Genomic DNA, 14,734 nt, shown 5'->3' with positions numbered 1-14,734 from the left:
ACTACTACAGGAAAGGAAATGTCCATCCTATATACCATTTACAGATTATAGTACTGTTTGAAATGAAAAGAGGCAACAACCTAAGTCCTCAAGGACAGGATAAGACAGTAACTACGAGGAAAGGCTGAAAGAGTTGGGGTTGTTCAGCCTGGAGAAGTGAAGATTCCAGGGAGACCTTACTGTGGCCTTTCAGTACTTGAAGGGGGCCTAAAAGATAGAGGGGGACAAACAGTTTAGCAGGGCCTTCTGCAACAGGACAAGGGGTAGTAAAACTAAAAGAGGGCAGATTCAGACTAGATAGAAGAAAGAAGAGTTTTACAACAAGGTGGGGAAACACTGAAACAGGCTGACCCTAGAGGTGTTAGCAGCCCCGTCCCTGCAAACATTCAAGGTCAGGTGGGATGGGGCTCTGAGCAACCCCATCTAGTTGAAGATGTCCCTGCTTATAGCAGGGGGGTTGGACTAGATGGCCTTTTAAGTCCCTTCCAACCCAAACTGTTCTATGAGTCTATTATTTTGTGACTAAAAAATTCCTTTTTCAGTCTGTTTATTCAATGTCAGATTACTCTAATACATGTTTGGATCACATAATTCATTCACATTAATATATGGGCTTTGTTTTTCTGAAGTTAGCAAATCTAGCTGAGGGAAGTAGAATGAAAAAAACAAAGGACAATGCCTACGTATGATTCCCCCACCCTAAAAAAAATCTATGCTAAAAAACAGAGAAGAAAAAAGGTAGCACAAGAAGGAAAATACAAAATGCAGACAGGATAAAGCACTCATGTGGGATAGTGGAAATCCATGGAGTTCACAAACAAAAAGAATTCTGAATGGATAAACTTTGAAAGAAAATTCCTTAAAACAGCTGGTATCTCATATGTTTGTAAATCATACTGGATGTAAAAAACACCTAGAAACTACCCTGCAATTTACAGAAGTCTGAGGGGCTTTAAGTTTTCAAACCAATGAAGTTCAATTCAGCATATTTCAGTAAGATTCACCGGTTTCCAGTCATCCTTTCTATAAATTATTCACATAGATGCAAAACCTTGCTTCTGTTAGATGTTCCAATTTATATGTTTTATGCTACATTTACAGACCATATACAATAATCAGATCTATAATTTAATGTTTAGATGGATCTTATACAAGCTGGAGTTGCTGTGACTTAGTACTTGCTGATCATGTTGTCAGTTATGCAAATTTCTACTGCATACTATGTTTGTCTATTTCAAAGTATCGTCTAAAAATATTTATGCTAGCAGGTGCTCTCCTACTACATGCCAGTGTTCCTCAAAATGACTAAATTCTAGTATTATATGATAGTAATTCCTAAATTTTAAGTTTTATGAAACTTTAGTAATTAAGGTCAAAAGCTCATAATCAAGAATGCACCCATGTGATTACTTACATTTTCTTAAAATGCTTCATAGCATAAGGAAAACTGTTACATACAAAAACAGAGAGGACTTTTAACAATTGAAACATCTGGAGAAACAAATGTAATTAGTCTTACCTTTGGGCTGCTGTTTTTACTACGGTTGTTTGTGCATGTGCGTGGTGAAAACGTCTGCCATGTACCACAGTTACAGGACCAGATATATTCTGAGCATTTTCACTGCAAACATACAGAAAAACATTTAAGAAAAGACTCTGGTGTGTCTGTACAGTCCTAGGTAAAAAATGTGGTGTCCTAATTTTACAAGGCCAACCACACAACACCAAAAATTAAAGCATTTCTGAACCAATAATACACATTGTTAGGATCCTTTTACAGGCATAAAAACATGCAGCCTTATAATAAAACAGACATACAAGAATATACAAAAGGGTTTTTTTCCTGTAAGAAAAGGTAAAGATTTTTTTACTGAACCCTGTACTGCAAAAAGACACTGCGTTTTTTAATGACTTGTAACCATTTATAATTAATTTTATACTTCCATCTCTCATTTTATTAAGGCGTAATATGAACTTCTTGAATATGACTTAAGGGGAAAAACGTGAACAGACTGAATTCAGGAATATCCCTCACAAAAAAAAAAAATAAGCACAGCAAATTTACGGACGCAAGATGACTCGTAACTGAAAAAAATCAACATATTTTCAAAAGAAGAAAGGAAGGATTCTCAGGTACTCATACGTCAGCAGGACTCTTATTCACCAATGTATTTTAGCATTTCTTTGGTTTCTTCATTTCTTGCTTTTTTGACTTTTATCTCATTATTATGTAAAACCAGTAATTATGGAAAGATTTCTTACCATTACCCTCTCTAGTAAAAGTTGACGTTAAGATACAGTAGATCAATAATACAGTAGTGCTTCTTCAAAGATCATTAAACTCTAAAAATTATCCTGCACGCTGCTGTGACAGGACACACAATACCATGCTCGGAATGTTCAAACAACACACAACTTTTAACAAACAGCAGGTTGATTATAGAAAGTGTTTCAAATTACGGAAATACAGTGCTTTTTAAATTGTTTGGAAATTTTAGTTGCAGTAGAGAAAATTATGTGAAACAGCATTCCTATTAATAATATTTCTCAGAAATATTATCTTGCCATTTTTCCTGTTATGAGCAATGAAAAGAAACCTAAAGTACCAAAATTCAAAAAAAGCTGACAACCAGCTCCTAACTCTCCTTTACATTCCCCAAAAGAAGAAAATGAGTAAACCGTTAGTTTGCTTTTTCATTTTCAGTTTAGCATTACAAACCCTTTTGGAAGCCTTACATAAGTCAGGATTAGAAGCTTTTGGAGCATTTCTGACTGACCCTAACATAACCATGAATATAACAGAAAAAGATTTATCAAAACCCGAACAGTTAAATGCTCTTTTCTAGAATATGGAATTTAAAAACATCATAAACCACCTGTGAATAGTTCAACTTTCTGAAAATTAATAGTATCCATGCAAACACCAACCTCCTGAAAGTAAACACACTCATCTTATGTGCTTCTAAGACTATGCAACTCCAGCTGGTCAGTCATCATCCAGACAATCCACCTTTGTCTAATTTGCCACCTCAGAAATGAAAAGCTGACAACTACTTGCCCTAAATACTTTAGAATGTCTCAAATGCTCTTTGGCTTCCTGTTTAATGTATTCAAAAAAGATACTAGGAAAAAAAACCAGAAGCAGAGTGCAGGAATGCTTTCTCTAATGCTTCAGACCTAAGGACTTTAAACAAGCAAGCAAGTCTATATATCCCCTGTTTTACCATTGTATCTGCTGGATCTGAACATCGCCAAACTATCATGATTGTGAAACTCTGTCTTGTGCCCCCATAGCAGAAAAAAACTGTTAAGCAGCACTTTTGCTTTTTGCCTCACACTCATGTATGAAAACTCCAGTAGGTGCTGGAATAGAGTATTGCAGACTGCTCAGGGATCATATTTGAGTCAAAGCAGACTGTTCTAGATGGCACACTTAAATGGTTCATATGGTGTCAGACATGCTTCCAACCAGGACAGCTGTAAAACACAATCTGCTCTATAATCTTGTTCTCTGAACAGATCATACCCAACACAGACAGAAACACCAGAAAATACAATCATAAAGTCCTCCTGAGCTGCAAAACAGGCACATCAGAACTGAAATCTGACTTCGCAAGTCTCAGCACAATTTCTTGAAAATTAGGATAACACACTAAAAGCAGGGTGATGTAATGGTCAGAAAGTTCCTTGAAAGAACAAATGTTCTAAAAAGAACTTACACTATATTAACAATAAATGTTTCATTAATGTTAGCTCAGAAACCGCAGAATGATTTGAAGCCTAGGCTCTGATGAAAACAAGGTTTTACTTTCACATGCTATCAGCTGATCCTAGGAAATTCTTAACACCACATAACCAAGAAGCAAAACAAAAAGTCTCGCACTGGGCCAATGGATGGACCTAGAAGTAAAGTAAGAACATTACAAGAACACACAACATAACTACAGATTACATGAATTCTGCTGTTCATCAAATAACTTTTTAAACAAAACATTATCAAAGAAAATCTAAAAGGACTTTAATACAAGTTATTTAAAGCCAGAAAAGCTAAAGCTATTTGAAGTTAAGACCTCATGGTTAAAAAAATACAACCAAAAGGAATCAGGTTAAGAGTTTGATACTGGATTTGCTTAACCAGGTAACAGATCGTGACTTTTTGGTTGGTTTAAATTTCTCTAACAAGTTCAGTGAAAATTTCTTCTCATTGTCCTTGCATATCCCTTCTTCCCATCTCTTATTCTCTGAATTTTAGGGACTACAGTACTACAATAATACTCATTTGAGTCAAGCCCCATTGATTTGAAATTTTTAATCCCTATTCTGTAGATGAGAAAAAAGACTCCAACACTGTGATAAAAATCACCATGAACAGATGAAGAATATGAAGCATCTGATCTCCTTGTATTTAATCTAGCATCTTAAGTGCATGATCAACTTTCAGAATCTTCTCTAGTTGAAGTCTAAATATTGAAAGAGTAACTATCAAGCACCTCCCATTCTGCATAACAAAGTGAACATGCCAGCAATCATCACTAAAGTGACTAGATCACAAACCTTTACTGATACATGTTATGAAAGGTACAACAATATCCCAATGGAGTAATTAAATCAAGATAACCACTTGTAGCATAACCACAAAAAGCAGTGACCAAAATCTGAGAAGCAGTCACAGCGTCCTATATACATTCATTATTCACAAATAAAGTCTTTCATTAATGACAGTTTATTAAGAAGAGGGTGGATGCTTATATTTTTCATTTAAATTCAGTATGCAGCTCAGTACTAGACAAAAGGTGGGTGCCCATTTACATGCAACAGATTTTACTCTTTTAGTTGAATTTTATAAACCCTACTATGCCTTAGGTTTAGATTGTGTTATTTGTCAAGAGAAGGCAGTTCCAATCCAGGTAACAGAATGTCTGAACTACATGCTTAGACCATCTAAAAAATCCTCAGTAACTATTTACCTTAAAACAAAACCTGCATACCCTTCTGGAACTTAATAAAAGCATACATGTGTAGTATGTATAAACACACATGCACAGTCAAGTATGACTGCTTTAACAGAAAAGTAAAAAAAATTCCATGGTAAGGTTGGATTTTTCTACAAATTTCACAGCCAGCCAAAGGAAAATTCCAGTTACCAGAGAATTAGAGGAATCTTATTTTAAAGGTACACTCAAAACAAAGAACAAGTATAACATAGATGCACAGGTTCCTTCAATAGTAACACAAAGCAAAGGAGCCCTGACAGATTTGCAATAGTTACTTTTACCTTTATGTCTATGTTCAAGAACAGAGTCCTAAAGAATGGAAATGACCAGGATGATTCTGTAAGAACTGGTGAATTTGAAGATGTGCAAGACAGAAATATGGATATAATCTTATAAATATGTTGTGTATACAAAAAAAAAAATCTAAAGACAAAACACTATTTGCATAGATAAACCAAGGACAGTGAAGTACCATGCGAATTTGTGTAAATGTAAAAATAACCTATAACAAAAAAAGCCCTGTCATTAAAAAATTTTATTTTTAAAAAAACTTTTTTAAGTTCCACATAATAGTCCAGTAGTTTATCTCAAGACATGAGTCTTAAAGATCAGAACAGCAGGAAAGAACACAGAACTTCAAGGATTTATTTTCTCAAGTGACTATGATAAGATGGTCCCACTAACCAACAGTGCTTACAGCATACAAGAACCACGTCCTGATTGCAGAGAGGGGCCGGAGCTTGGACCTCTGTGGGCATGGCTATGTTGCTATTCTATACCTCTCAAATTACTGCTGGGAGTTGTGGTGTCAGGGGGAAGAATAAGGACCACATCCCCAGAAGTGTGCCAGTCCTTTCTTCATCAAGGCTGAGTTGCTGGAATCAGCCTTGCAGACCCCATCCTCTGCTGCTGCCACTCGCCACCTTCCCATTCCTCCGAGATGTGACTCCAGGATGTGGTTCTGAAGAGCAGTGAACACGGCTCTGGGATGTGGCTCTGAAGAAGTGTCAGAGCCGTGCAGAACTGAGCCCAGTGGAGTGGTCCAAAGCAGCAGTGGAACTGAGCCTGAACCAAGCCTGGTGCAGTGGGGCAGCGGTGCAGCACAACACAGATGATCTCGTTTCCAGGGTTTTGTCTGGCATTGTTTTCCATTTCCTGTCATTATTTTCCACTGTCTCAGGCTTGAGGATGGGGAGAGCCAGCTGCAGGGAGTGTCCACCATCTTGTCTTTCTCCCAGCAGCCACATGGAACTAAGTCAAAGTGGCAAATATCTTTTGTGTGGATAAAGCACCTTCCTTTATTTTTTTATGCTTTTGTTATTAATGCTGCTGCTGTCACTGTGCATTTCTTACTCCACTGCTGTTTGCTTTCAGTAAATGGTTATCTCAACCCATATTCTCTGCCTTTGTCCCTCTCTTACTGGAGGGGACAAGGAGAAGGGAAGTAGCTTATCTGGAGTTTAGTATCCAGATGGTGATAACCCATCACAAATAAAGACAAGGACATCCCTCATGCAGCTACATACACATTGCATATTTGATAACTAGCCCATCTATAGCTGGGTATCTTATGAACTTTTCCTTCCTGCAAAGGTTACCAAACTGAGTGCGCTTTAGCAAGATGAAACACTCCGTGAGAAAGTTAGGTGAATATATCACTTTTTATTATATACTAAATAATCAGTCTCTTACAAGCTAGGGACAGTAGTAACAAGCAAGTACAACACTGAATGCTTGAAGACACTTCCTGTCAGCTCTAAATACAAGTGACAATCTCAAGCTATCCTATACAAGTATGGCTATTTGCTGAATTCTTTAAAAAAAAGTCTGTGGATCCAAAATCAAATTATATCTTGCAGTAAGAAAAACAGAAAATGCATCCTGACTTAACCTTGGCAATTCAAAGTCAAGGAAAGAAGCAAATCTAGATGGGGATGTAAAAAATATTTTCCTACCTGCTACCACTGCATAGAGGACACAAGAACACATGCAGGCAACATGGGTAAGGTACTAACAAATATGCTAGTGAATGCTCTAAATCCATTTTAACAGTCTTCTGGTACTTCACTTATGTGGTGTTAAACATTTTGCAAGAGGAAAGACCTCAACAATCTAGTTGTCCATCTTCACTCAGAAGCACAGTACAGCATAGCTTCTTAAAATGAACAGCAGACAATGTAAATGCACTAGAAGGTTGATTTGTATCAATGATCAAGTAGGCAAGGAAACATAAATTAAATGTATTACCTCAGTTTCTTGCTATTTCCCATCATGTTGAGGCCGATTGCATTCCCTTTAAAAAGTTTGAAGCTTCCAGCTTTGCCTCGCCTTGCATATGCTTTTATGGCATCGCTGCTGGTGCCGATAGTTCCAGGTCGACAACGAACTGACTGTCACAACAGAATTAATACATTATTAAAATAATCATATAATTGTGTAGAAGTTAGAAGGAGAAAATTAATGCAAAATATTAATATAAATATTACTTTGGCTTCATTTTTGAACTGCTTTTATACCAAATTTCATGGAAAATACATAGTGCCTACACTCTTACTCAACTGGATTCCTTACTAAACAAAACACAAAACAAAACAAAATATCAATATATTTGATATTTGGTACAGTATTTATGATAATTGTCTAAACTCAAAATTAGTTATTCATGCTCATAATTTCAGAATACTACGCAAATCAAGAGAGGAACAAAAACTTTAAGGGTAGGTAGATAGACAGCTTGAGTGTATGTTCCTAAAACACCACAAAAACTTTAATTTCTATGGCTACGCAATACGGTTTAAGAACCTAAAAAGCTTTAAAGATACATTTTCACCATGAGATAAACAGATTATTTACCTTTTTTTCTTCATTGGGACTGAAAGGCCCATCACTGTCATCTAAACTGAGCAGATTTGCCTCGCTAGACAGGTGTGGGAGAGAAAAGCACATACATTGTAATCCACCAGAGCACCCACAAAACATTTTAAACTCAAAAGGGTTTTTTTTCCCTTTCCCTCTCTACATTTAAATGCATCATATACACATTGTGTAAATATGCACAGAACAACATGAACATGAAATGAGCAACACAGTGATCATACGCATTATGTGAACCTGCACTTGGAGCGTACATCAAATTATTTTGCAAAAAGCAAAGCTAAAATGATTAATTCAAAATAGACAATGCTACTGAACCTTCAATATGGTTACGACAATATTACTGACACTATAAAGATTCTATACTCTCTGCATAAATTCAGTCCAAAACTTCATTAGCCTTTAAAACATGATCTTAGTTTGTTTATGCCTATCAATGTTCAAGTATGTAGTTTAAAACTGCAAACTTCATAGTACTTTAGGAGAACTTAATGTAACTACATTTTACACCACAGCAATTACTACAAAGTATGTCTTCCTAAAAACAACATATTCAGTTTGATTCTACTGCTTATTAAAATGTGTTTCTTTAGTACTTTCAATGTCTGTAATCCCCAACCACTAGAATGAGGAAGAAGATTAAAAAAAAGAAAGCCACTCCATGATACTCTAAAAACATTCTTTTCAGTAATAGGCAATTATCCTCAAATAATCTTAAGTATTTAAATTGAAACACCAATCACGCATTACATACTGACAGCAGCTAGATTAGGCTAACATATTCTTTTTTCCAGGAGAAGAAACCTGCAGATAACCCCTTCTCATCAATCCTGATAAGACTCCTCCTATGTTGGCTACAACAAAACAATACAATTTTAGTCAACTTGCAATTGCATGGTTTGAAAAGTTTTAATGAAGATCATTCAGGCAGAAATTACTTAAAAGAAAAGCTGTTATGCCAGGTGTTTAAAGGCAAGAGCTACACAAGAGAAACAAACATTTCTTAGCTGCGTCAGTATGACACGCTGGCTGCAATACATACAGTGACTTTAGCTCTTCACATATAGTTAGTCACTCAGTGCCCCCTCCCTCAGGTTCCTAACAACTTTTTCCATGCACAAGATTTCCCTTCACATTACAATTTATTCTTCCCTATTAAGCAATATAGATATCCCTAGAGCAAATAAAAATAAAATAAAAACATTGGGTGAGATCTACAGACTCAAGATGGTGCACACAGCTGATTTTGAAATGGGAGGAATCATGTAAATGTGAACACATAGCCAGTGGCACTGTTGTATTTTACTTTCATTTACAGACCACCACAATTCTAGGCTCTCAATGGTAAAACAAACAGTGTAGTAAATTCATCACTAATTTCAAACAAAGGCAAAAGAGTTGTACTTCTGTACAGACTACACATGGATATCAAAATTTTTAAATCCTGCAACATTTTTTTAATTCTCTTTCAGAAAAAATTATCCCTTCAAGGGAGGCTCACTGAGCCTTCTCAAATATTCATCAGTAGACAGAGTTTAACAATTTCAGAAATTTTCCACATCCTAAAAAATAAACAAAACCCTGCAGCACAGACATGAACAGCAACCTACAATTCCTGCAGCTCTGGCATTTGCCTACTGTGCTGCCCTAGTCAGATCATTTCACCTCTAGTAACGTTTTCGTTCTTTAGCTTCAGTTCATACAAAAATGATGATTGTTTTCAAAACACCTTTGTACTGTGGCAATACTTTTAGGATTTCAACATGCTGCAATACTGCAACTGTTTTAACAAAGGACATTTGAGGGGGGAGGTAAGAGAAGGTAATACACTGCAAACGACCAAAACACTGAGCCAATGCTTAAATCAAAATGAACAAGAGTAACTCTTATCATGCAACATGACTAGAGAAATATTAGCAAATTGGAAGTTTTAAATGAACCGATATTTTAGATCTTAAGGAATGTGAAGTATATGCATCAGAACCAGAAAGGCTGTTTTTTCAGAGAGCAGAATACATAGCAACCGAGCAATGTCTATTTGCTCATGTATCACATGCTTCCACCAGCTGCCTGCTTCAAAGCTGCAATTTATACAGGCAGGAAAAAACCCAAACCAACCCAAAACAAACACTGTACCACAACCCCAACATACCAGTCAGTAACATTTTTAACATCCCTGAAATGAAACCTCAGCTGCCTTGCTGGGAGGATGCCTCCACACTCGTGTCACTTTTAACCAGGGAACCAATGGGGTTCCTGGTTATTTTCCCATTGGAACAATAATTGCTAACTTTTTAATACATTCCTTAAAATTTTATAACAAATGAATGCTAAGTCTTCACTAAAATTAAGGGGGGAAAAATACAAGTAATTTACCTAAACAGAGTTCTTTCCAAAGGGGAGTTCATAACTACACATTCAAATTTAGGCACGGAACAAGAAAACAAAAATTTCTGTTTACCTACCTCTAATCACCTGCCATTTGTTTAATGTTTTAAAACATTAAGAACTATGCAATAGTTAGTTAGACAGCTCAGATTAACAGGCTATGTTTTCACTACTATCTACAAGCAACCCAAACTTTAAATCTCTGTTGACCATTGAGGTTACACTCTAATAAGCTGCAAACACATTTCTATCAACTACCACCTGATCCAGTCACATTTCACACATAATTGAAAATTCTTTCTGAAAACTATTATGCATAAAACCGGTGGGTTTATGTGAGAGTATTTGCCCTCACAGCACACTGTCTACATTCTTTGTTTTAAATTACATGGTGGTAGGCAACACACCTAGTATCAGAGGCACAAGAGAAGTATTATTTAACTCAATTCACAATGCCATTCCATTAAAAATAGCCTTAATTTAAAAACTTCTCATCAATTTAAAGGCTACAGTGCACTACTAAAAGGGTCACAAAAGACATATAAAACATATATATAACTATGGGATGATTTTTTGACAAAGTAATATAAATTTTATAAGCAGTGGAAAAAAGCTCAACATAAATATATAACACTGTACAATGCTGTTCCATTTGTCAATACAAGGAAAAAAGAGGTTTATTCCCCTAAATGGAAGGGGCAAAAAATAAAGCTTTTTGAAAGAAAATGGTAGTTAAGTAAGGACACCATCGTGCAAATAAATTAGACCCATTTATTTGTATTCATTGTTTTTGATAAGGCTACTATTGAACAACTCTCAGTGGAAGGCAGAAATCTAAGACTATTAAGAAAACAGTATGACAGCCAAGAGAAAACTGGGCCCATCCATTTACAAAACCACAGTGGAGCATACTGAAATATTTCAAAAACATTTACACAGATATTACAAAGGAAGTAAATATAAATTATCCAAGACACTTCAAGAGAATAATCTGTAACACCAGAAAGCATCTTATAACATGTTAATTTCATGAATCACTTGAATATATGACTTCGGCCATGTTTGCTTAAGTCTGCCATCCTTTCATATTTTCTGCTACACAAGATCAGCTTAATTTCCACCATTTTTTCTGTGGTGGATTACACAGGTTTCAGTGTGCTCAACTGACCACTGTATTTTTTTCTATTGTTCTACATAAAGGTAGATCTCCTATGGGATCTCCAATTACAAAGCAAGGAAAGTCTCACGCCACTTGCTACCATCCTGAGTAGATCAAATCTTCTAGAACATCAGAAATGTTACTTTTACTCTTTCAAGTGGACTGAATATTATCTGTAGGTGTTTACTTTGGGATAAGATACTTGTTAATTACCATTCTTAATTTCCATAACTCTAGTTCCATGCTGAGTATCAACTCTAGCATCATATAGTGTTGGGTGATCATTAACTTTTCCAAAACCTTCTTCAGTTTACAAATATTTTTTTGTCTTTTTGTGTTCATTACTTACCTTAACCATTTTGACTCACCTCATATACTTCCCAAGTAAGTTAAATGACACCCTTCTTTTAAAATAATCTACCTACTCTAAAGATTGCTGTGGTAGGAGCACATTAACCACATACTTTGTGCTCATCTCACTGAAGAAAAGATAATCCAAGCAGACATTCAGTGCTGACCAACATCATTAGTACAGGTCTCATGGGGTAACACAAGAATACAGCCAATCCTTTAAGCGTTGGGGTGTTATGCCTAGGCTAGCTCAAAACAAACTTACTGTGTGTCTGCCATGAGGAGGGCAAAAAGCTGTGATAAAGTCAGGCATTTTAACACCAGTACCTCCACAACAAGCATGAGATGCATCCAGCCGCTTGCTTCAGACTCACAGCTCTCTCCACAAAGAAATCATGTAAGAGTCAAACGTTGTGGTCAGCATCAACACACTACAGCGAATACTTACTTACTGCAAAACATACTCAAAATACTGGGAGGGACACTAAGCTTTATGCTGGAACAATTATATGAATTAAAGCCGCTAATCTTTGAAATGTTCTACTAAGAGTAAAGGAAACAAAAAAAGAGAGGAAAATTTACTGTTACTTGTTTTCTAAAGATTCCCTTCTGTCAACGTTTTGTTACATGCAATAAAATTGCATCAGAAAAGCAAAAAACACAAATTATTTCAAAATGCTCAAAGCATGCTATGTCTTTAAGACAAACAAACCCAGGTGTTACCAGAAGTAAATATGTGGGCAGCTTAAAACATGTAGCTGTTTGGAGGGAAAAAGAAATTGCCTCAAATGGTATCAGAGAATGGGTAAGTAAAGAAGACAAGATCTCCGGTTTAAATCAATTTTGAACTACTCTTTTATCTACACTTCCAGATGAGATTCTGCATAATTCACAGATAGAAAAGCAAATGAAAAATTATCTAAGTAGGCAATAAAAATTCAATTCTGGCTATGGGAAAACTGCTTATTGTAGAGAATATTTGAAAGGAATGAAAAACCATCCAGACATACAATCTTAAAATCAGATACAATTACATAAAGCATATGTTTCATAATAATTTTTCTAACTTTTTTTTTTTAGCATCATTACACATTTTTCATTCTGTATTCTTAAGTCAACATCAGCTGGAGACAGATGGAAAACAGCAGTAAATTACTAGAAGAAAAAATAGCTGCTATGCTTTCAAATGTGACTTATTTCTGAAGGTGAGTAAAACAGAAATAATAACTGTATGGCATGTACTGCCCTCATACTGAAAACATATTTGTGCGCACTACAAATGGATGTAAAGTTGCTAGGGAACAACATGAGCTTAATTTTATAAAACTAAAATACTCTCAGTTTGTGAACCCTTTAAAAAGTGCTTCTAACTTGTGATACAGTTCTGTTTTGACAAGAGCTCTTAGTGCTTACCTCATACTTTAATGAACTCCTGAACTCATTTTTTAATTACTGAAACTTCACATTTCTCAATGTTTTATTAAGATTACAGCATAGCCTGCTGCTGCAGCCTATGTGGTTATGTGTCTACTTCCTATCTCCCTTCCAATGCATACTATTTGGCAGAATATTAGATGATACAAATTCATATATGAATTATTTTTGTACTTAATCACAGGATTCAGTGTCTTCTTAATAGAGAACCACAGCATAGTTTTTAAATTTGCAGGTCCCACTCTCCAAATATCTAAGAACAACAAATAAACCGACATGAATTCTTTGTGCGTGACACTTGTTGTTCTTTTAACAATTCATTAGTCATTTTGGAAGCGAGTACGTTAATATTGAGAAAACATATTAGTAACAATAAAATGTCACAAGGACAAAGTACACAGTCAAACTATACACATGGGATTTAAGTTTTAGCCAAACTCCAAACATACCAAGTAAAGGAATACATTTTAAGGGAAAAAAAGAACCTTAACTCTATTCAGTGAAATAAACACAAAGAAAGAAAAACCTACGATCTTTAAGATCGGTTTAACTTGATGGAGGCCTAAAGCTACTGAAGTACTTTAACCATACCTGTCAAGTACTGAGTAGCATTATCATTAAAGGAAAAGCTGAAGCTGCTTGGACACCCTACCTATCAACCTATTCTGCATGTTCACATACTTCTTGTCTGTGCTCCTTAGACTTACACAGAAGCTCCAAGGACAACTGTAGCTCTTGTGAAATGTTCTGTGCCCTGTGTTGTAAGCCCCATGTTCACAATAAAACTTACATTGTAATGAATTCCTATATGGCAACACTATTTAAAATAATAACTTATTTGAAATAATTTTTCTCAATCACTGGAAGTTTAAGATATTATATACTGTTTCTTATTCATAAATTACAAAAAAGAAGTATTTAATTATAAATAGACATTTATACTTTCAATAGCCTAGATAAAAGCATCCTTACTCTTTCTCTGCATCTCCTTCACTTTCTTCTGCATGATCAAAGCTCCAATTACTTTTAAAACCTCCATCTCTCTTGGACTGTGATCTATCCAAAGCTGAAATGAGAACAAGTTAAGATAAGTCTGGATTTCAAGCTGAGTTATTAGTCAACACAAACTAGAGGAGTAAACCAGATGCATGTATTTTCCACAGTATTTATTTTACTGATGCCAGTGTTTAACTACCGTTTGATCAGTAAGTTCATCAATGCAGTAGTGATTATTATTTCCCTAAATAAATAAAAGTATCTGCCAACATCTTATTAATGCAGTAAGTTAGCAAGCTATTAAAAATTATGACCTGAGGTAGTGTAATAACTGTTTTCAACTGTTTTAATGATACCCATAAATTTAAGGGTATTTTCTCTGATACGAACTATATGCCACATGCAGAAAGGGTCCTAAAATGTATTACTTACATGACTAATAACCAAACATATATTGAATTTTTCCATGTAAAAGCAACAGTTCTGAACTGTCCCAAGAACAATTTCAATATAATATGCTGGATTTTCAATTCAACAT

General features: G+C 35.4%; 1 protein-coding gene across 4 annotated transcripts in view; it reads right to left on the bottom strand.

Moving 5' to 3' along the window:
- SENP6 (SUMO specific peptidase 6) overlaps positions 1-14,734 on the bottom strand; it is a 70,920-nt gene that overhangs the window by 39,632 nt on the left and 16,554 nt on the right. For all 4 annotated transcript variants that reach the window (XM_032104849.1, XM_032104845.1, XM_032104847.1 and 1 more), the window contains exons 2-5: positions 14,173-14,266; positions 7,848-7,911; positions 7,242-7,384; positions 1,520-1,621 (exon numbers count right to left, since the gene is read on the bottom strand). In XM_032104849.1, coding sequence (XP_031960740.1) covers positions 1,520-1,621; positions 7,242-7,384; positions 7,848-7,911; positions 14,173-14,266 — 403 coding nt within the window. The remainder of the gene's footprint in view (positions 1-1,519; positions 1,622-7,241; positions 7,385-7,847; positions 7,912-14,172; positions 14,267-14,734) is intronic.

Source organism: Corvus moneduloides, chromosome 3 (genome assembly GCF_009650955.1).
Source record: "Corvus moneduloides isolate bCorMon1 chromosome 3, bCorMon1.pri, whole genome shotgun sequence".
Taxonomy (NCBI): domain Eukaryota; kingdom Metazoa; phylum Chordata; class Aves; order Passeriformes; family Corvidae; genus Corvus; species Corvus moneduloides.
The sequence above is the reverse complement of the archived record's forward strand: the minus strand, read 5'-3'. Positions and strand labels throughout refer to the sequence as shown.